This window comes from Mesocricetus auratus, unplaced genomic scaffold (assembly GCF_017639785.1).
Source record: "Mesocricetus auratus isolate SY011 unplaced genomic scaffold, BCM_Maur_2.0 Super-Scaffold_100007, whole genome shotgun sequence".
In the NCBI taxonomy this organism is placed as follows: domain Eukaryota; kingdom Metazoa; phylum Chordata; class Mammalia; order Rodentia; family Cricetidae; genus Mesocricetus; species Mesocricetus auratus.
In genome coordinates, this window is record NW_024429191.1 from 95,205,172 (window position 1) to 95,227,223 (window position 22,052).

The window sequence follows — 22,052 nt, forward strand, 5'->3', positions numbered from 1 at the left end:
ACCTGAAGGAGAGCTGTGTGCAAGATCTCTCCTTGTCTCATGGGACAATCCCATATGCCAAGCGAACATTTCAATACCATGGATGGACTCCACTTAGCTCCCACTCTGAGGTGTGGGCTTCCCCTACTGAGCACAAATGAACCTATGGGTGTCAATGTCTATTTTCCGGAGGCTGAAAAACTTTGCTCAGGATCTCCAGAAGGTCACAACCAGGCCACCCTGTCCTTCAAGGTTCTGATACGACCTGGACCCAGTAAGGTCCTATAGAAGACATGGAAGGTTAATCTGGGGTGTACCTCCCTCTTGGAGTCACAAGATGGAATGGGAGCGATTGCCAAGCCTCTGTCAGTCGCCAAGGGTGGGAACACTGATGCTGTAGCTAGATTGGGGTCAACCAAAGGCAGAGAGAGCTACACTGCTGTCAGGCTACCAGCATCACAGTAACTTCAGCTCCTGTCTCACAGATGCACATGCAGCAACTTCAGGCCTAGTTGTAAAAGCCCTCCTAAGGTTATCTGCTCCATTTTCTTCTTCGTGGTAGAGTTACATGCCAATCAGTTCAAGAATTATAAAAGAAGCATCATTCTCCCCCAGAATAAACCCGGCCTGCGAGGTCCCGGTGTCTTTTTTCCAGCCTGCTGTGAGGGGATACAAGCTCTCTTTATTAAGCCCCCCACCCTCCAGAAAACAGCATGCCACTACCTTGTCATTCATATCCTCGACTCAACTAGCAAAGTTCCAATTCCATCCATAACTAGACCCTGTGACTGCCAGTGGGGTCAGTCTCTTGTCCCCCTAGAGTGGACAGCAAACACCCACAGCTCGTCACCCTGGCCCGCAAAGACTACCTGACCTTAGAAGGAGGTGTGCCCCCCCTACCCAGTTCCTGGCTTTCTCCTAGGACAGCTGCCACTACGTGGTGACATTGTCCAGGATGCTGTCCTTGAAGTGAGTGCGGCTGTGGAGGGCATGGGGGGGACTTGGATGGACCTCCCTTGTTCCTTAGAACTGGCCGGAGGCACCGCCGTGGCTGGTGACGGTGATCAACACAGGGGCTGAGTCCTGGGGCACTGAAACCTGCTCTGGCTCCCAGGCTTGAGGCCACCACACCTTAGCATGTGGGGGTACAGGCACGGGTGAGCAGCCAGGTGTCCCAAGGAACCAAAGGCAGGCTCGGTGCCCACAAGTCCTCGGGTACCAAGGGCAACCAGCTCTGCCTTCTGTCCCCAGACTCATGGTGCCCACTCTTGCCTCTGTAGATGGGTGAGGTCATTCACAATGCCACGCCTTGTCCCCTCCATGCCCAGCCACCCTGGGCTAGTGAAAAAGACCTCCTCCAAACCCCTTTTCTCTCGTTTCCTAAGAAGGATGGGGTGGAGTGGGGGGCTGCCATTTGGTAATTAAAAGCAATCTCGAGCTGGTGAGCAGGATTCTGCACGGCTCCCCCTGCATCAGCAAGCTGAGGCCAGCCCCTCCCACAGAAACTCCCAAATCCGATCACTGATCTCCTCACAGGCAGCAACCGGGCTTTTGGGGGAGTATGAAACCAAACAGGGCCCCAGCCTTGGGGTAGGGCGGAGTCTACTCAGGATGAGGTCAAGACCTGCTCATCTACAACAACTCAGGCCAAGATGAGCAAGATGGGTGTGGCCGAGGGTGAGGCAGAGGGGGAAACAGGGTTGCAAGGCTATGACCAGGGGACTGCAGGGCATTCAGCTCTAGGCCACGCCATCCATGGACTGGTGCCTGGGAATGTGCCAGGCCTGCCTAGCAGCAGGCTCCCTGCCCACCGCTCGGATTCTAGCATGCTAGCAGGCACAGGAGGGCGGCTGTCCGCTAGATGCCCGTCTCCATGGAGACCAGCTTTCCCATCTCCATTTCCTGCCCATTGCTTTGGCTCTTCTTGGGGAGGGCGACGACACATCCATCTGAGTGAGCAGGAGGAGGCTGCCGCATTCTTCTCGGCCCAGCCCTCCAGCTGCCTGGTGCCCCCCTCGACCCCCCGGGACCCCGGCTCTTCACTCTAGGCCTGGTGGGACCGAGCCCACACCCTGCCACCCTTCCTTTCCAGCTGTGAACCAGCAGGGACCTCATGCCAGGGCCCTAAGCTCAGCCCTTCCCGTTCACGTGCTGCTGAATCATTTGAAAAAAATGCATCCCGCTCCTGGGAGGGTTCGCTGAGAACAGTGTGGCTTTGTGGAGGAGGCTGCTGCTCAGCAATTTCTCCGCCAAGGGAGCCAAGGGCCTTGAGAAAGCTAAGCTCAGCCCTGTAAACCCCAAACCCAGGTAAGCTGGGCAGTAGCCTGTCAGGGCTGGAGGCAGAGAAAGCCTAGAGAGGTCCCTGGGGTACTCGGTCAGCCCCGTAAGCCTTCTCCACACAGCCCCGAGGAAGGGGCCGGGGACGTGACAGCAGAGACGGATCAGGGTCCTTTCCACTCAGCGCCTACTGTTGGAGAGGGTCAGCAGCATCTTTCTTCATCCACTGGTTTCTAGGAGCAAACCTAAGGAGCCTGGACCTTGGGACCTGGGCTTCTGTGCTGAGCCCTGACAGGCCCTGCCCACGAGTGGGACACTAAGCAAGGCACGTGGGGCTGTGAGCAGAGTCAACAAACCTTGTCTGAAGGGAGATAGCAGGGCATGGGTGCCTACTTCCTGTCCCCTCATTAGTCCAGTGTCCCCCACCCTGCCATGCCCAGGAGTATGGACGACATTCAGGACAGTTCTCAAGTCCCAGCCAGATGGTTCGGGGCCTGCAGTTTCCCCAGCCCGGCTCCTCTGAAGACTGTCTGGCCTCAGAGATCTGAACTGACCTCGCGTCACGTTCTACTTGTCGGAGGGACACGGCAGGCTAGAAGAGGTCTCTGCCCACTCCCAGCTCCACACTACCTTTCTAAGCTCTCTTCTCAAAGGCGTGGCATCCTGGGTGCTGCCTGAGCCAATCGTGACTCAGTGGGATCATCTAGGTCATAGCTGACTGGTTCGCCAGTGGGGAGCGAGCGGGGCAGGCTCACCTGTGGTATGCCCCAACCTGAGGGCAAGCACGGTACCTGTCTACCACTTGGCCGGTCCCAGATTTGAGTCCATGTAGTTTGGAGAAAAACGTGCGGGGGGGGTAGAGACATAGGGTGACCAGGAGTCTGATAAATGCAGTCCACAGCAGGAATAAAGATCCGGCTCTGCCCCCCCTCCATGCGAGTACCAGAAACACGACACCAGGGAGAGCAGCTCGAGGAGGTGCATGGCTAGAGCCTGGGTTCTCCTGCTTCCGGCTGAAGCTGCCTCCTCCCCATCTCAGTCAACTGGAGGCCCGGCAGGGCAGCTTATAGGACTGGAGTATGAATATGCACTGTTCCCCCGACCCGGCCAGTATGGCCATCTATGTGAACCAAATGCTTCAGGAAGGGTTTTGAATGGTACCACAGGAGCCAAAAGTGTCCACCCCCCACCGCCCTCCCCCCCCCCGCTGAATACTTGCATCAAGAACGAGGGAGCTGGTGACAGACGGTTGGAAGCTGGGCATGAGGGGAGGAGACAAGAGCGTCAAGGCCCCCTGCCTGGCACCCAGAGTGGCAGAGCCTTCGTTCTTGTCTCTGTGGTGCACTGGCTCCCTGGCTGTAGGTGAGAAGGGTGGGGGGGCTGGGGAGGCTCCAGGTTGCACCCAAGGACTTTGTGTTGCCACTCAGAAGTCTCAACGCTACCCAGAGAGTGAAAATGGGGTCCACACAGACTCCTGAACCTCCGAGGGTGAGGTGGGAGGCAGCCATGACGGCTCCTTAGGGGATCATTGGGAGATTTTATTTTCAGGGGGGAGGAGATTCTAGGAATTGGATTTACTAACCCCCTGCCACTGGCCTGGGTCAAGGCTAGCCCCTCCCCTTCCCCCTTTAGGCTTCTATAAGACAAGGGGAGAGGGCAGGACATCTCACGCTTGCTGCCAAGGGGACAGTGTAGGTGTCACTGTCCAGGCAGACATGAGTCACCTTCCACTTCTCAACACCCATCCCGTACACCTACTTTTAGCTCGGTGTAGCCAAGAAGGAGCGACTCCTTACTCAGAACACGGGCCACAAATACCCGCTCTGTAAAGGGAAACACAAACAATGGGCTCCGGGAAGACGTGTCTGCTCACTGGGCTGCGGCTTCCAACTAAGTTGGGAGGGCCCGGTCGTGCAATGTGAGGTCCAGTTGTGAGCGCAGCAGCTTCAAGCCAAGGGATTGCCACAAGAGCCGCTGTACTCTTCGGGACTGAGGAGATGATGCAGGATGTCCATGCAACCCTGAGCATCAGCGGACAGTCAGGCACGAGGCGGGAACAAGGGGGTGACGACCCGAGAAGCAAGAGGGGGGTCTCAACCCCCTTGTAGGAAGCTATGGGAGTCCAGCCAAATGAGCAGGGAGGCAGAAGACAGGCTCGGGTTGCCCAGAACCCCACACAGGGCCAGTGTCTCACATCTTGGGGCCGGCCTAGCCCCCGGCCGACGCTTCTCACACAGGCTACTGGTTGCTTGTGTTTTCAACTAGCCCCAAGTTGCCTGGCCCTCACGTTGCCGTTCACGGTTTAGCTCCCGGGACAGAGTTGGGTCGGGGTTGGGGGACAGAGTCTGGCGCTCGGTGTAGACGAAAGACTATGGGAAAAGCGGATGGCCCTCTTTCGGGAGAGATTCGGGAAGCAAACGGGTGGCAAGCGGAGCCCCTCCCACCCACGTCCCAGCTGCCCGTTTTCATTTGCAGCTTTCACAAGCATTCTAAACAAGAGCTGGCGCCAACGCCGGGGTTAGACTGTGAAGGCGCTTCTCAGCACCAGACCTGATCCGAAGGCACTGGCCACATAGCTCTTTGCAGAAAGGGGCGCAGACGCACCCGGGATCCTGGAAGGCAGGCTCTGAAAGCCAGCAAAAAATATATCTATATATGCCACGGTGAGCAGGAGCAAGCAGGGGTTCTGGACATGTGGCTGGGTGTCAGGAGCTAGGCTAAGACCACAGCCGGGGGCGGGGAACCTCAGCCCCATGGAAAACCGCCCATGACTGACCGCGTCCAAGGCACATCTGTGTGCTAAAGGGGTTCACCCAGGGCATGTCTGAGGAGGACACGAGGATGAAGAAAGAAAATCAACACGCGGCAGAGGACCGGTTTTCAGCTCTCCCCACCCCCACCCCTAGGTCGTGGATTTGGCTGACATACTTTTTTTTTTTTTTGGTTTTTCGAGACAGGGTTTCTCTGTGGCTTTGGAGGCTGTCCTGGAACTAGCTCTTGTAGACCAGGCTGGCCTCGAACTCACAAAGATCCGCCTGCCTCTGCCTCTCGAGTGCTTGGCTGACATACTTAAAGTTGTTCATTATACCGTCTACAAAACACACAGGAGACAAATATGGCCATTTATGGACCAACATTCCCAATGTGTCAGGATCAAATCTGATCAGTCAGGGTATCTGCAAGAAGGCCGTGGAAGGAAGACAGGAGGGGGAGAAGGGAAGACATGAGAAGACCCTCGGAAACTAACAAGGAGCCACATCAGCCGTCACTGCCTTAGTCAATTGGGTCTCATCCTGCTTGGTCTACTATGACCCCATCCTCTGGGGCAGACCCCACGCCCACCCTACCAATGCCCCAAAACTGTAGTGTTGAGGATTGAACCCAAGGCCTCATGCATCCTACTCTACCCTGCTCTTCCACAGCTGCTTTGGGGCTACCAAAGGGGAGCTGAGCACTGGCCAGAGGCTGGCTGCCAACCGTCAACCACCCTCTAGGCTCCGCAGAGAAAAGTGTGTCGGTCACCGCCTACCTGGTATGTGCTCCCCAAAGCCAGGTGGCCACTGGTTTCAGGAATCACCGTCTACCCAGCATGTGCTCCCCCACATCCAGGGGGCTGGCTGCTGGCTCAGAGTGATCCCTGTCTACCCAGCATGTGCTCCCTGCAGTCAGGTGGGCTGCTGGCTCAGAGTGATCCCTGTCTACCCAGCATGTGTTCCCTGCTGGCTCAGAGTTTGAAAAAGCTAAGGAGAAGGAAAAACCGAGCACCCAGGTCCCCCCTCCCACTCCTACCCCCCAGCACTGGCCCCATCATCACGGGGTGATGGAGTCACCCAGCTGGGCTAGCTTGTCCCCCAGCCATAAAGGTTCTAAGGATGCGTATATTGTGAAACAATGTTGGCTTTGTCTTTCTCTCTGTGTGTGTGTGCCTTCTAAAGGAGAGAGGTTTTAGCGAATGGCTCTGACATTGTCTCAGTCAGAGGCCAAGCAAGCAATGATGTATCTCTTGAAACTGTGCCCGTCTAACCCGGAATGCCCCTGCAAGTCCAGGGTTTGGGTAAACCATCTGAAGTGCCGATTTACCTGGGGTTTCCATTAAGTACCCACAGCCCGTAAAAAACAGACTCCGTCTGCAGAACATGAGCTAGACTCACTCTCTGGACCCCACAGGGATTCTGCTTCTGCAGGAAGGAGTTTGCCAAGACCGGCAAACAAAACAGACTTCAGAGGTTCAGGCAAAGCAGCCATCAGGGATGTATTGATCTCGGGTGGGTCTGCCTTTAAAATGTTTTTTGAAACTCTTGCAAGCGTTTCCTGGCTTTTTCCAAAAACTGCTTGTGTAACTTGTTTTGCTCTAAAATCTGCTGCTGAAGGTCACGAATCATCTGGCTCTGTTTGTCCTCGTCGAGAAGGCTGCTGTCCAGGGGAGTGGTTTTCTCAGGGACTGGGACCTGGACCCCAGAGGGATAAGACTTGAGGATGGCCAAGCGCATCCTCCTACGCGCCCTGCGTTCTTCCTCGAGCTCAGCCTTGTAATGGATTTCCAGGCTCATGTTGGGGTGCTCTGTCAGCTCCAACAACGTCTTTTGCCTTCTCTGCTCCAATTCTGCCTTCTGTTTTTGTCTCAAAGCCATCCAGCTTGCTACAGAGCCTGCCTGTTTCTCCAGGTAGGGCTTAATAAGGCTTTCTTCCTCCACGGCGGCTGACTTGGGTGGCTCCTGTCCTGGCTCTGGGCTTTCTGAGGATGGGCTGTCTTGTTTGCCAGATGCTCCTGCCTCTGGAAGAGGTGGCAGGCTCTCACTCGTTAGTAGGTGCTTTGCCATCTGTTGTTGGTATCTGGGGTACTCGGCCTTACTTAGCAACTGTTTCAAATTGGTTTTGGACCACATTTCAGGGGCCTCCATATCTAACAGGCTCCCGGGCTCCTCAGCCGTCGTTCCCGCCTCCTCCACACTCTCCTCTCTCAGGGTGTCGCTGCCCTCACCCTGAGTCTCGGAGGAGCTCTGCGGCTCCTCTGGATTGTGGTCCCCCTTGAGCCTCTGTTCGAGGTGCAAATTCAGATGTTTCTTCAGCTTCCTGTTCGTGTTAAACAATTCTTCGAAGGCTGACTCAATGTCTCTGTGCCACTGGTTCTTACCGCTGTACTTGCACGGCGCCCCCTGGGACGTGGCCTCCTGTCTCAAGGTGGGGCTGGGGGGCAACGGCTTTTCTAAGTCAGCTGTTTCGCCCTGCGGGCTCTGGTCTCTGGAGCTCTGATTCAGGATCTGAGAAAAGCGTGAAGTCCCTCTTCTCATCGGTCGCCTCCCCTCCCGGGGTATCTCCTTCTGTATTTCCTCAACCCAGTCAGTTTCCCCGGCGCCGGCTAAGAGCGGGTTGAGCTTTGCCCCTGGGTCTGCCCCTCGGCTCACCCGGGGTTGGTAGCCAGCACTGCTCTTACTCGAAGGCACACGCTTCCCTTTACCCTTCTCACTGGGGTTTGGGCCCCGGGCTTTGGTAGAGCCCCGTCTCTCTGAGCACTTCGTGGCTTTCTTCCGGGACTTGGGTTGTTTCCTGGGGCGCTCTTCGCGGAGGCGGCGGCCTTTCTCCTCCCTAAAGGCTCTGAAGGCTGCTCTGCTTCTCTCCTTAGCCCTCATGTGTTTCACTGAGCCTCTCTTGTTGGGTTCGTTGAAGCCACTTCCCATGGTCTGCCCCGTTGCCTCATCCAACAGATGGGCTAAATAGAGGCGTTCCATGTCTCTGACCTGCTGCAGCCGGGCCTCCTGCCACTCGGCCTTCAACTCCTCCGCCAGGCGCTGCAGCTGCTGGGCTTTCCACTGCTGCAGGGTGACGTCACCCTTGTCTCGGACCTGCAGCAGTTCGGGCTTCTGCCTCAAAACTAAGGCTTCCTCATCAGAGAAGGGGCTCAGCTGGGCTGACCACTCCACGTCTCTCTGCATTTCTGTGAGTTTTGCGACACACTTGCAAGCAGAGGTGGCTGTAGCCAAGGAGCAGAGGCCGCAGGGTCTGGGGCACCCGCAGAAACGACAGGAGAGTCACGGCAAACCTACAAGGCCAGGAGGGCACAGGCCACTCCGGACAGCTGGAGAAAAGTGTGCAAGGCCCTAGAGACAAGTGTACATGGGATTCTCACTGCAGGGTACACTCAAAATAAAACACACCCACCAGGTCTCCCCTCTGCCCCTGCCCACGAGCACCCATCCCCTGACTCTTGGCTTCTGTCCCAAACACCTTGGGTAAGAGCCTGTGGCAGGAGCCTGTGTATAAGGACGCGTGCTCATACATCCGTGTTACACACCTGTATGCGCAAGAGCAGGGGTACGCATGAAGGGGTATGTATAGATATGCATGCTTGTTACTTGGGTCCAATGCAAGCCAAACGGGGATGCAGGCACACGTATCTATGTGCATGCCTTTGAGAAGAGGGGTACATATGCGGGCATTGTGTGGGCAAATGCATGCTTGCTGCATGGCTCCAATACGAACCAGACAGAGAGGAGACATGTATGCTATGTTGCATCACGATGCCCAGCTTGTCACCGCGAGGTGACTGCTATGTGTCCCTGTGGCATCGGAAGCCCATGTTTTGCCAGGCCTTTCTAGAGAAGTTGTGCTTCCCAAGGGGACAGAGTCCTGCGGCCTCTGGAACATTATGGTCTGCACCAAGAGTCCCTGACTTCCCTTTCTTTCAGTCTCCACAGAAGCAGGCTGACCAGCTTAAGCCCATGTCAGTCATGGCAACCAGGAAACAGCTCCACATGCCCATTACAGATAATGCCACAGTTCAGGCTCCTCTGAGCACTGGGCAGCCATCATGCGGAGTTCCTTGTTTGAGACAGGGAATCTACCTATATATCCAGGTTGGCCTAGAACTCGTAATCATCCCGTCCCCCACCCCCACCCCACCAAGTGCTGAGATTATAGGCATGTACCGCCACACACGGCATAGACCACTTTTTTTTGTCTAGTAGCCTTGGGAGGTAAAGAACAATTATCATCCACAGTTCACGGATGGGGAAACTGAGGCAGGGAGCAAGGGGAACACTGAAGCCAGATTACGTAGTTGGAAAGAAGCTAACAGGCCCTCTCTGACTGGGTCGATCACAGGGTCTTTGGCCAGCCATGGCCCGTCACACAATCACTGACATGGACACATACGTCCTTGTGAAAGCTCCTTGCTCCAGACCAGGCAATTAGAAACAGTTTCTTAAAACAGCGACTGATGTTACGCCCACCAGACGGCCAACCACCATGTTGGCCAAAAGGAGAGAATGAAAAGAAACCGGGACCTCAAATCAGGGCCTAGTGCAGGGAAGAGTTGTCTTCTTCTTTTTTTAACAAATGGTTAACAAATGCGCCTGCACTCAAAGGAGAGGGACCCACGCCTATTCCTCACATCATATACACAAGCCAACTCACAGTCGGTCCTGCATAGACCTAATGTCAGGTCTAAAACTCTAAGTGTTTAGAAGAAAAACAAATATATATATATATGTATATATACATATATACATACATAAATACATACATATATATATATGTATATATTTATTCATGGCCCTGGCTGAGGCCAAATTTCTTAGATGTAGCAGGAAAAACCAAGCAGTTAAAGAAGAGGCTGACAGACGACGGCAGGAGAAGGAAAGCAGTGTGTTATGCGACACCTTCTTCTGCAGAAGCCGAGGTTTTTCAAGGCCACAAACCCAGGAAGAGACTCTCGTCCACCACATTTGAACAGCTCCGTAAGAAGACAACCTAGCCGGGTGGTGGTGGCACACGCCTTTAATCCCAGCACTCTGGAGGCAGAGGCAGGCGGATCTTTGTGCGTTCGAGGCCAGGCTGGACTGATAGCCTCCGAAACAATACAGAGAAACCCTGTCTCGTAAAAAAAAAAAAAAAAAAAAAAAAGAAGACAACCTAGCGGTAAAAGAGGCTCTGCGAGATGGCTCTGCAGGTGAAAGAGCTGGATTTGAAAGCCTGGCAGCTTGAGTTCAATCCCCAGGGTCCCGTGAAGGAGAACTCTAAGTGCTGGGAGCTGTCCTCTCTCTCACCTCTGCATATACACCCCACTCATAGACACGCAAAAATAACACAATACATACTTTTAAGAAATACAAATACAACTGGAGAGATGGTTCAACACCAAGGCTGCTCTTGCAGAGGACCTGGGTTCAGTTCCCGGCACTCACTTTGGGGGGTGGCTCACAACAGTCTGTAACTCCAGCTCCAAGGATCTGACACCTCTGGCCTCCATGGGTCACACGCACATCTCACCATCTGACCCCTATCCCCACCCACCCTCTCTTCCATACCCCCACCATCCCCCACCCAACCCCCTTCCCGCAAGCCCCGCCCCCATCCCACTCCTGCCACAACATAATTAAAAATAATTTTTTGAAAGAAAAAGATACAGATAGGCACTTCACCAAAGAACACAGATGCGTGGCGAAGACAGCGTGCGTGAAAAGATGGCCAAGAGCCACAGGCGCCAGAGAAAAGCAGGCTGTTACTGCTTCACGCCCTGGAGGGTGGCTACGATCAGAAGGGGTCAGGGAAACCGGAACCCTGCGCCCCGGCAGTGAGTGTGTGGATGGGGCGAGGGGCGTCGTCCCGCTGGCAGCTCCTCTGGGTCTGTCCCTCTAGGTCTGGTGAGTGACCTGGAATTACCACTCTTCGGCCGAGAGCAAAGGAAGCTCAGAGGGGCTGGATGACTCAGATCCCAGAGCAGCTGGGTGTAAATGTGCATCTCACCCCAAATCCCGGGCTTGACCCACACAGGGAATAGCCGCAGGGGTGTTGCAGTGGGAGGGGGAGAGGGTCTGTGTTGCTGTGACTGTCTCTCTGATGGCACTAATCCCACCTCAGGTGTGGAGTCTGATTCTGAGCCTGGAGCTGCCGCGGCTTCCATGCATCCTAGCAGGTGACAGTCACCGGGAAGTGCCATGTCTCCACCAAGCGGAGGTGGCCCCCCTCTCACGGAGAAACCTTTGAAACGCTATAGCTAGTTCCAGAAATCAGGAACCCACGTCCCCACGACAGCTGCCAGCCACATCTTTCTGCTCTCTCTCGAGCCCCTTTCCCATGCTCTCTTGTGACCGGAAGACAAGGCTCCCCTTGGATTCACGGAGGGTCCTTGCTGAGCCTGAGATGGCTGGGGAGAAGCACCTGTTGTTCACCTGCTGCCCTCACCAACAAGTCCCCAAGTGTCACCAACGGCCACCAGCAGCACACACTGAGCCAAGTGGGGTCAGCCACAGGCTGCACGGAAGAGAACCCCTGCCTTTGGGCAGTCGGGTGGAGGAATGACCCCGCGCCTGCCCCCAGTGCAGTCAGGAACCAAAGGAACATAATGAGAAGCCACACGAGGAGCCGTAAGTCGGGCTCACACCAGCCAGCCTGGTCCTGGTAGCAGGGCATGGGGTCCTGCAACTGACTTGTGTAGGTTCTGTCTCGCTATGCAGAATTATCACGGTGCCCACACCAGGTGGATGCCCAGGTCTGCCTACTCCACATCTCCAAGAACGGTCACACAGTTGTTAAACAGTGGCCACCAGGCCCTCTGCTCCCTGGGGTTTGTGGTGATGATGCTGCCACACCTTCCTACTTGCAGCTACACAGTGGCCAGGGGGATTAACCCCCCCCCCCCCATTGTAGGTGACAATGAACATGACAAGGACACTCACTAAATAGCAAGTACAGCATACACCACTGCCTTCCCCAGTCACAGGTCAACAACAGCGGGGAGAGCTATTACCTCTAGGGATGCGGGGGGGGGGGGGACCCTGGAAGCATGTGCCTTTTTAGAGATGCTTAGCCAGGCCAGGTGATGCTTGTGAAGACAGGGCCAAGTGGAACTAGCTGGGAGGACTCAGCATCCGTCATCACAAAGCCAGCTGGTCATAGAGTACGATGACTTCCTGCCACTACCCAGGCTTCGCACTTATTTGACCCCCCCATCTGTCTGGAGATGAACCATGGGGTAGCTGAGACACAGAGAGGTTAAGTAACTTGCCTAAGGCCATCCAGCCCCGACCTAGCATGCACCAAGGTCTCAGCAGACACGCCCAGACCCAGGTCCCTAACCTGCAGGAGCAGGAGTCAGAGCTGGGAGCGAGCCATCTCCAAGATGCATATCAGCTCTGATGTGGGCTGTTATCTGTTTCCTGGTTGCTGCCTGGGACGAGCTCGTGTGTTTTCTGGGTGTTTCCATGGGACATAATAGTGCCTCTGAGTTCACCACATGTTCTGCCCGCTGTCATTCAACAGGATGCCTTGGCTCTCTCCCTCCCCCCCAAAGCAGGTAAAGCCCCTAGGATTTCTTACAAGCCTTTCTGCCTCCCACCCACCTCTCTGCCCTCGCCCTCCCCAACTACAGTACACTGAGCCAGCCCAGCCTACACTGCCCCCCCTCCCCCCGGTTATCCTGAACAGCAAGTCTCCAATTACCGTCTACAGCCAACAGGCTCTACCGTAGGGAGATGCAGCCCCAGCCCGTAGGACAGCGGCAGGGTCAGGTCACGCTGCTCCTCCGGCTCTAGCCCCAGTACCCACTGCTGCCCAGCACCCTAACTGTGCCCATACGGGTTCTTCATGAGCTAGACACGCCCCTCACCTTGTCCATTCTGCATCGCAAAACCCTGCAACTCCCCTCCCTGGGACACCCAGCAACAGCCTGCGCACTCAGGACTCAAGACGCCAATGTTTTTTTTGGAAACAAACAGAAACAGTTTTAGATTAGGGACATCAGCCAGAGGAGCCGTCTCTATGCTGGTGTCAGCGACCGAAGCTCTTGACCGTAAGCTCACACGTCCTAAAACACAACACTCATGGGGTGCTGATGACCCACGAGTAAGACAGGAAAGCAGCTGCCAGGCTCCAGCTTAGGCGGCTCTTGTGCGGTTATGTTGGGATTGGGTCTCATTACAGGCTAGTCTGTACGTTGTAATCCTCCTGCCTCCGCCTCTCCAGGGCTAGGTCTTGTGCCACCAGGCCCAGATCACAACATTTTTCAACAGATTGTATTCCTAGCCAAATCTGACAGGACAAGATGCAACAGGAATGCATCCAAATCTCACCAAATTCAGCAATCAGAGAGTAGAGGTTTGGGAAACCAAAACACTGCCTGTGGCTCCACACGGCCACCCAAAGAAGGGGTGTGATGTCTACCTGCAGTCAGAGAAGACTAGACAGCCAGCCCTGGACAGCCCAGACAGACAGACAGCCCTGGACAGCTTTGGACAGCCTGGACAGCCCAGACAGACAGACAGACAGCCCTAGACAGCCCTAGACAGCCCTGGACAGCCTAGACAGACAGCCCTGGACAGCTTTGGACAGCCTGGACAGCCCAGACAGACAGACAGACAGCCCTAGACAGCCCTAGACAGCCCTGGACAGCCTAGACAGACAGCCCTGGACAGCCTAGACAGGCAGCCCTGGACAGCCTGGATAGTCCAGACAGACAGACAGACAGCCCTGGACAGCCTAGACAGACAGCCCTGGACAGCCTAGACAGACAGCCCTGGACAGCCTGGATAGTCCAGACAGACAGACAGACAGCCCTGGACAGCCTAGACAGCCCTGGACAGCCCAGACAGACAGCCCTGGACAGCCCAGACAGACAGCCCTGGACAGCCTAGACAGACAGCCCTGGACAGCCTGGATAGTCCAGACAGCCAGACAGACAGCCCTGGACAGACTAGACAGACAGACAGACAGCCTTGGACAGCCTTGGACAGCCTGGACAGCCCAGACAGACAGACAGCCAGCCCTAGACAGCCCTGGACATCCCAGACAGACAGCCAGACAGACAGCCCTGGACAGCCTAGACAGACAGCCAGACAGACAGCCCTGGACAGCCTGGATAGTCCAGACAGACAGACAGACAGCCCTGGACACAGAGGGAAAGAAGGGGACAACGTGGAGACAGCGCTGCTGTGTCCTGTGTCCGCAGCCAGGATGCCTCAGCAGCAGAAGAGATGGCCTGTGCCACTGAGAATGGCACCTGGATCAAAGGGGGCTCAGTCGACATCTAAGATAAGAACAACAGCCAAGGTATAGGAAGCTGACGGGCAGACGTGAGTCGGTGATTCTGAAGGGATAAGAAGTGTCTCTGAATGGCCATGCGACAAGGTCACAGGATATTAATTAAAGGCGCAAGAGGGACTGAGGAGGCGGCTCTTGCCGTCTCAGCATGAGGAGCTGAGTGCGGGTCTCTGGCACCCAAGTCAAGTAGCTGCTGGTCACAGCAGCTCATGCCTGCGGCCGGTGTAGGAGAGCCAGAGACCGGTAGATAGACTCCCTGGAACCCACAGGCCAGCCGGTGTATCCAAACTGCTGAGCTCCAGGCTCAGGGGTAGAAAGCAAACCAGGAAGATGTGGACCTCTGGCGCCTACAAAACCAACCAACAAAATGAATCAAAGGCATAGTGAGAATCGGTCATGGCGGCGCACACTTTTAATCCCAGCACTCCGGAGGCGGAGGCAGGGGGATCGCCAGCCTGGTCTACACAGTGAGTTCCAGCACAGCCTGGTCTACACAGAGAAACAGCAGCTGGCGGAAGGATAGCTGGAGGAAGTGTCGGAAGAGCAGGGGGGACCCAGGCGTGGAAGGAGAATCCGGGAAGGATGTGGATTAGGAGGAAGGCAGGGTGAGGACACCAACAGAGACCCCAGAAGGACAAAGACAAAAGCCAGAGGCTGGAGAGTCCGGAGCAGCACGGGCTCCCGGGGAAGGGTTGGAGTGCCACTGCCTCAGCCCCTCATCTGTGAAGTGTGTGACGGCAGCCTCTCCCGGCACTGTGAGGACCGCCCAGATGCTCAGCTAGTCGCGTGGGGACCGGGTGCTACTTACCGTGTGCGTCTCCAGATAACTGAGCCAGACCACCAAGAACTCATTACAGGGAGGCAGGAGTTGACTGGGCGAAAGGAAGCACTCTCCACAGGGCTGTCTTGAAATCATTGGGTAGGTAGTGAGACACCCATCACTGGAGGCATCCAAGCCAAGCCCAGGTGAAATAAACATCAGAAATGTGTTTAACCCCATCTTCCCTGAGTTCTAGCTTCTATGACACAGTGCGCTCCCTCTTACCCCATTTCTGGCCCTCCCTCACCTAGCTTAAGGGAGGTCTAGGAGGGGCCGTTCCCAAAGCTGCCGGGCTGGGTGCTGGAAAAGCCGTGCCGCCGGCGTCTCCCCTAGGGACGGGCACGGTGGGACAGGAGTCCTGCCCAAGGTCATAGCAGGTTTCTACCCAAATCCTGGGGGCGGGGCTACGTGCTGACATTTTTATCATATCCTCATCCTCCACCAGGACCCGATGGTTCTACCAGCTAAAGGGGATGAAGGACAGGTTCATATTCCTAAAGACAGACCTTGTAGCAAGCTGACCTCCGACCTCAGGGTCCGGACGTCTACCAACCACCAGGGGCGCTTAACAGTTGGCCCAGCTGGCGCCTTACTAAGCATAGGGGTGATGCTCACCATAGGTCAGGGCACCCACACCGGCCACCACTCCCCTCCCGCTCCCCGACACGGCTGCCGAGTCTCCCCCGGCCCCACTCTCAGTAGCTAGTCTCCCTCACAAGACAGGAACTTCTAAATCTGCATCAGAACTTGGCCTGGACATATAGGCCCTCCCCAAACAGCTGGGTACAAAATGAACCTCCCCCTGCCTCCTAGAGGGGAAGGGGCAGACACCGCAATCTTACAATCTTGTCCTAAGGTGGTCCACGTGGGGTCTCAGGGGTCACTGACCCAGGTTAGCTGGAATCACCACTCCCCACCTCTGCCAGCAGCCCAGTCTCCGCCCTGGCTGGTTAACTAGGGGAGGCTGTTGCCATGGGAACAGCAGAGCTGTGGTGCTGTGACATCACCGCAGGGGTGAGGCCAGCCAGAGGACAAAGTTTTCAGGTGAGAAAAGCAATCTCTCACCCGCGGATTTACCTAAAGTGGCTGGGGAGGGGGTGGGTGGGTGAGGGCTTTTTGTAGGCGCCTGTTTGAAGAGGTTTTGACACACTGCTGTATAGAAACACCTCAGGTCACAGGACACCCTCCCTGGCTCCAGCCTGACAGCTTCATGAGCTCCTCAGGTGGTGCTGTCTACCCTCCCTGTCAGAACGTTAAGGCTGATACTTCAAGTCTCAAGGACAAATGCTGCCCGTACCTTGTCCCGTAGAGACACAGGCTGGCTGGGCTTGGGCCGAGGGAATATTGGCTATTTCCCAACAGCTCTGGGACTCTGACTGAGGCAGGAGCAGGACTCATTGCTTGGGGCGTCCTCTGCCACTCATAACCCTACGGAACGCACAGTCAGTGTTTCTAGGACTGGAAAATGGACCGCCGAGAGGTTGAGCTTGTGTGGGACACGGCTTTGGTAAAGCTTTCTTCCGTGGAGGAAAAGTGAGCCTCAGGGCAGGCTGAGGCGTGGGACCCTGGGAGAACACAGGATTCAGAGAGCTAATCCTGGAACCTAGGGCTTTGGCTGGGTTGGATGAACTCTGGGAGGGGCTACTGACCACTGACTTGGGCCCAACCTATGAGTTATTTCTCCACCAAATGCCCTCGGTGTTTTTTTTTTTCTGGTCCCTTTTCTCACACCCCTGTGATGGCTTATTCTATGACAACCTGACTGAGCTAGGGGACACCCAGCAAACTGGTTAATCGAGAGCTATTTCTGGACACAATTAGCTCTGAATAGGGCCGTCCTGGGCTACACCGAGCGAGCTTGAGGACCCAGGAGAAGTGAGCTGCTTTCTCTGCTTGGGCGTGGCATCCATGTGCTGTCTCCAGCCATCAGGGCTCCTGGCCCCTGTCCTTTGCCCTCTAGATTCCCTCCCCCCCTCCCCCACTCTTCAGTCTTTGAACACAGACCAAAAACCCCCGCCACTGCTTTCTGTCTGGCCGTGGTGGTGGCTTGCAGTCTACCACAGTGGGAGCCCATTCCCATACCAAACCCTGGGCCTTCTCTCCCTGTTGAGTCTGTCTCTTTGGGGAGGAACTCACGAATACAGCCCTGGGATTGGCTCCCAGGTCTCTCTCTCCTTCCCCCCTGGGCTCCCATCAATTCTTTGGCGAGAGGAAAGTTCCTGGATACAGAATACGCTGCCGCTTTAGCAGGTGATTCCTGATGGGTGGTTCTTTCCATGGCCCCAAACTTGCTCCCTGCCTGCAGTTTCCACTACTACCCTCTCTAGGACTGTTCTGGAACGATGATGTCGCCATACCCAGCCCTGCTCACACCTGCGCTCTCCTGACACCTCTTGGTTGTTCTAAAGCCCCGAGATGTGCGTTAACCCAACCAGCAGGCTGGGGAGATGACGGTTCGTTTGAGAAAGAGCTCGCTGGGCCAGCATGAGGATGTATGTTTGATCTCCAGCAGAACGTAAAAAGTTTGGGGTGGGGTAGGGGCACATGCTGGTAACCCCTATGCTGAGGAGGTCCAGACAAGGGGTGGGTCCCATGGGGGTCATTGGTCAGCACCAACAAAAAACCACCACCAACAACAAAAAAACTACAACTACCAACAAAACCCCCAAACAACACAGGCCACACTGGCCAAGACAGTCAGGTCTAGAGGGTGTCAGGTTGATGACTGCCTGTTATTAGACACTCACAGCAAGTACTAACTTATAAAAAAATACATGTATAATTCAAGTCCTTTTTAGGAAAATGAAAAAAAAGATGCACTTGCAAACAGGAGTCTGATTCCCTCATATGTCCTCACTTTTACATTTTAATTTAAAATACCCATGCCAGGCTGGGGGAGGGATGCTCAGAGTGCGCTCACGTAGGAGGTCCTGAGTTCACCCTGCACCACACGGTAAACAAGTGACAGGCATCATCCGTTACCTGCGGTGCACCTGACACTGCACTTACGACCCCAGGTAGTGTAACATCTGGGGGCTTCCAGCCTTTCCCCCAGACAAGCGAGCCTGAATAAACTTGTGACCAAATGCTTAGTGGTGTCTGTTACCAATCCTCTCAGAAAAAAAATCCTGGATACAGGCCTATTTTTATAATCCTGATTGCTCTGCCAGCACGCCCATGGGAGACTCCAGAAGGCGTACATTGAGACACAACAGCTTTGTCACCAAGCCTCCACAAGGACACCCAGCCTCGTGTCCCCCAAGGAAGAGCACCCTGATATCCAAAGCCGGGGTCCTACTCCTGTTGAGCCTCCAGGGACTCCTGGCACTGCCACTGTACTGGCGACCTTGGGCAAGTCACAGACCTTCCTGCTCCGTCTTCTGAGGGTGGAGTCGAGAGAAGTCTAGCCGGGGTTCAAGCGTCCCTGCAGGAAAAGGGGGCACCAGGTGCTCCCATTCACAGCATGATGGGGAGATGGTCTCTCTGACACCGCTGTCCCTATAGCTCCTGGGCAGAGGCCACAGGCCTCTCGGGAGTTGAGACTCCTGGAAGGAGACAGAGGGACTGACACCTGCGGAGCCCATCAGGGCATCTTACCATTGCCTTTCAGAACCTGACTCATCAGCACCTTCTTTACCATATTTTCAGGGTTGGTTAGACAGGCACCAGCCTTTTGCTATAGAAGAGGAAACAGAGTAGGGACTCAGCCATGGGGCTCTGAAGCTGGTGGCCCTCTCCAGATACCTCCCTCTTCCTGAGTTAAGAACCATCTGGCCAGTGTCCTAACCAGATCTCTGTTGTAACCAGAGGTGCCTGGCAACGGCTGCTTCTGCAGAGATAAGTTCTGCTATATCTACAGAAGGTGGCTAAACTCCAACAGGGTGCCAGGAAAGACAGAGTCACCTACAACCACAGGTTGGAAAGGGGACAAATAATGTCTCAAGCCACATGCTGACCCTCAAGACACACTGACAAGACCTCTGGGACTCTACACCCACAGTGAAACCTGCACATAGAACCAGGCTTTTGCCATGAAGCCTCCCCCAACCCTTCCCCTCTCCTCCCCTTCCTTAGGAGCCCAGGGCAGGTTGGGAGCCTTACTATAACTTTAGAGTCAGCTTGGAGAATGCACACACACACCCGCCCAGGCATAATTTCTCAAGTCATCCTGCTTGCTTCTGGAAACAACAGAGCAGGTAACCAGACGAAAACTACGACAGCACACAAACCAGAAACCTGTGCCAGTGTCACTGAGGCCAAGGACAGAAAAGAATTTCCCTGCAAAGGACAGACTGTTGAGGACTCAGGCTGTGAGGGTCTAAACAACTTCTGTCATGCCCGACGTACACAGGGAAGGACCAACTCCTCTGGAAAAAGGCACAACCTGAGGCTACCCTGGAAACCTCAGATGAGGTCACCTGTTCTCTGGGTGCTGTTAACTAGACAGAGGCCACCTTGGAAGGGTCTTGGGATCAGATAAAAAAACACTAAACCACATGCTTTAAATACTCGTGTGTATGCTTGTGTGCATGTGCTTGTGAGTGCAGGACCCACCGAGGCCAGAAGGGGGCATAGGATTCCCCTGGAGCTAGAGTTACAGGTAGTTGTGAGTCACCCGACATGGATGCTGGGAACCAAACTCAGGTCCTCTGGAAGAGCAGTCAGCCCTCTTAACCAGGGAAGAGGCTGGCTGCCTACTTTTCTGATTGTGGGGTCCCACCCTCAGGCTGGGCTGATCCAAGGCTTTCCCTGAGGCCCCACAGTATGGAGAAAGAATGTAGTCAGTTCCCTATCTAAAACCAGGAGTAGGCTTGATAGAGCCAGTGAGAGCTTGGGGCCAGAACTCTGCGGGAGTCCACTTCAAACCCTGAGAAAGAACTCAAATCCGGAGACTGACTTATCGGTCCCAAGGCCGCCAAGTACCGGCTATCATGTCTTGTGTTCCCCTTGTGCAACACTGTTTGATTAGCTTCTTGCTATGTCTCATTGCATGATAGCTTTCCGCTGACTCTGTCCCATTCCCCCACACGCCCACAAATAGTATCTAAGATGCTGTACTTCATAAAAAAAAAAAACTCGCTCGGCATAAGACATAGCTTGTGCAAGACCTCCCAACCCCCGTTTCCTGCTTTATCTTCTCATCTCCCGTCCCTCCTGTCCCTCCCACTTAGGACCCCGTCCCTGAAGAATGGTCTTCCGGTCCCAGTCAGGTGGCAGGATTCTTGGGCTTTTTGACCTGGGTACCTACTCCACACTACAGCTGAAATGTACGCCTTGCAGAATGGACCCACTCGGGATCTGTTTCTGAATCAGAGATATGAATCTGTCCCACAGCAAACAACCAAGCTCGCATTCAACTCTCTGCCAACAAGCGGAGGCGATCTGCCGCTCGGCGCTCTGTCCCTCCTTCATGGCAGCGCGTGCCATTCGTGGGACCCCAGCCTGCTCCCTGGGACCACTCCAAGGCAATGTAGGCGTGGATTGGCACCAACCTAGAAACACTCCTGAACCTCTTCCTTTTAAAAAAAAGTTTACGAGACAAGAGTTTCTCTGTGTAGGCTTGGCTGTCCTGGAACTCACTCTATAGACCAGGCTGGTCTCGAACTCACAGAGATCCGCCTGCCTCTGCCTCCCGAGTGATGAGATAAAAGGTGAGCGACACCAACGCCCAGCTTTGATCTTCCTATCCAGACATCTACCCACATGACCATGAGCCCCTTCCTTTATCAGCCTGGGTCTTAGGAGTTCTGTTTTCTCTTCCTTCCTTCCTTCCTTCCTTCCTTCCTTCCTTCCTTCCTTCCTTCCTTCCTCGCCCCCGCCCCCTCTCTTTCTTTCTTTCTTTTTTTTTTGTTTTTTGTTTTTTTGTTTTTGTTTTTTCAAGGCAGGGTTTCTCGTTATTGTTTTGGAGGCTGTCCTGGAACTCGTTCTGCAGACTAGGCTGGCCTCAAACTCACAGAGATCCGCCTGCCTCTGCCTCCCGAGTGCTGGGATTAAAGGCGTGCACCACCAATGCCCAGTCCTCTTTCCCTCTTCCTTCCTCCCTCCCTCCCTCCCTCCCTCCCTTCTTAATCTCTATCATTGCCGTGTGTGCACGCTTGCATGTGAGCACGCACACGTGGAGGTCAGAGGACAACCCTGCAGAGCCCGTTCACTCCTTCCGCCTTTACACAGATTCCCCCGGGCCTTGAACCCAGGCTGCCAGGTTTCTGTGGCAAAGACCCTTTATCACGGAGCCACTTTGCCAGCCCTGGGCCTCGAGTGTCACCGCGTGCAAGAATGGGGGTGACAAAGAGCATGGATTAGACGGACAGCAGGAAGCGGGGGGCCGTGGTTCTTCCCAGCACGCACTGCTTCCCCGACGGCTGCCATCACGGCTGTCACCGTCACCTGCCTCCCCTTCAGTGGTAGCCTGACGTACCTCCCGGGAGCCTGGCTGCCACCTGCTCCCCCTCCGGAGGCAGCAGGACGTCAGGTTTCTCCCCCTACTGTGTGTGACACCTGCATCTCAGCCCTCAGTGTTGGCCAAGTCCAGCTAAGTGTCGGGCACAGGCGTTAAATGGCCTGGCTGCCACCACCAGTAGGCTCTGCTCCGGAGCCGTTAGCCTCTGTCTGTCCTTCCTTCCTTCACCCACAACCTAAGAGAGACGTGAGTGGGTTACTGTCTCCATTTCAGAGACGGGTTGGGGGGAAGGGGGCTGGAGGCCGGTACTCAAGTCCAAGGTCACTCATGGAGCTGGTCTCTGGCCCGTCACTCTGGGCAGAGCCAGCCTCTGGCCACACTTTGCTGTAAACGCAGGAGCCCCGCCCTTACTGGCTCCTCCCCCATTTCCTGTTCTCTCCACAGGCCCCTTCCCCCTACATTTTCCACAGTCTGCTAAAGAGCTGACCGGGCACTTCCTCACCCAGGCCCACAGCCCAACAGAGCTCACAAAGTCCTGTC

General features: G+C 55.2%; 2 protein-coding genes across 4 annotated transcripts in view; both read right to left on the minus strand.

The window, feature by feature from the left end:
• Positions 1-22,052, minus strand: part of Timp2 (TIMP metallopeptidase inhibitor 2) — a 48,038-nt gene that overhangs the window by 19,462 nt on the left and 6,524 nt on the right. The gene's annotated exons all lie outside the window — the stretch shown is intronic.
• On the minus strand, positions 6,484-16,116 carry Cep295nl (CEP295 N-terminal like). Of its 3 annotated transcripts, none has more exons than XM_040750133.1 (3): positions 15,955-16,116; positions 15,101-15,193; positions 6,484-8,354 (listed from the first exon to the last, which is right to left on the minus strand). In XM_040750133.1, the coding sequence occupies exon 3, from the start codon at positions 8,187-8,189 to the stop codon at positions 6,534-6,536; it is 1,656 nt and encodes a 551-aa protein (XP_040606067.1). In that variant the 5' UTR covers positions 8,190-8,354; positions 15,101-15,193; positions 15,955-16,116; the 3' UTR covers positions 6,484-6,533. The 3 variants fall into 3 exon arrangements, with proteins under 3 accessions (XP_040606067.1, XP_040606066.1, XP_040606065.1); XM_040750132.1 differs by having other exon boundaries at positions 15,101-15,197; XM_040750131.1 differs by having other exon boundaries at positions 15,101-15,233.

Coding starts and splice junctions, on each gene's coding strand:
- Cep295nl (XM_040750133.1), bottom strand. CDS start 8,189: ATGCAGAGAGACGTGGAGTGGTCAGCCCAGCTGAGCCCCTTCTCTGAT.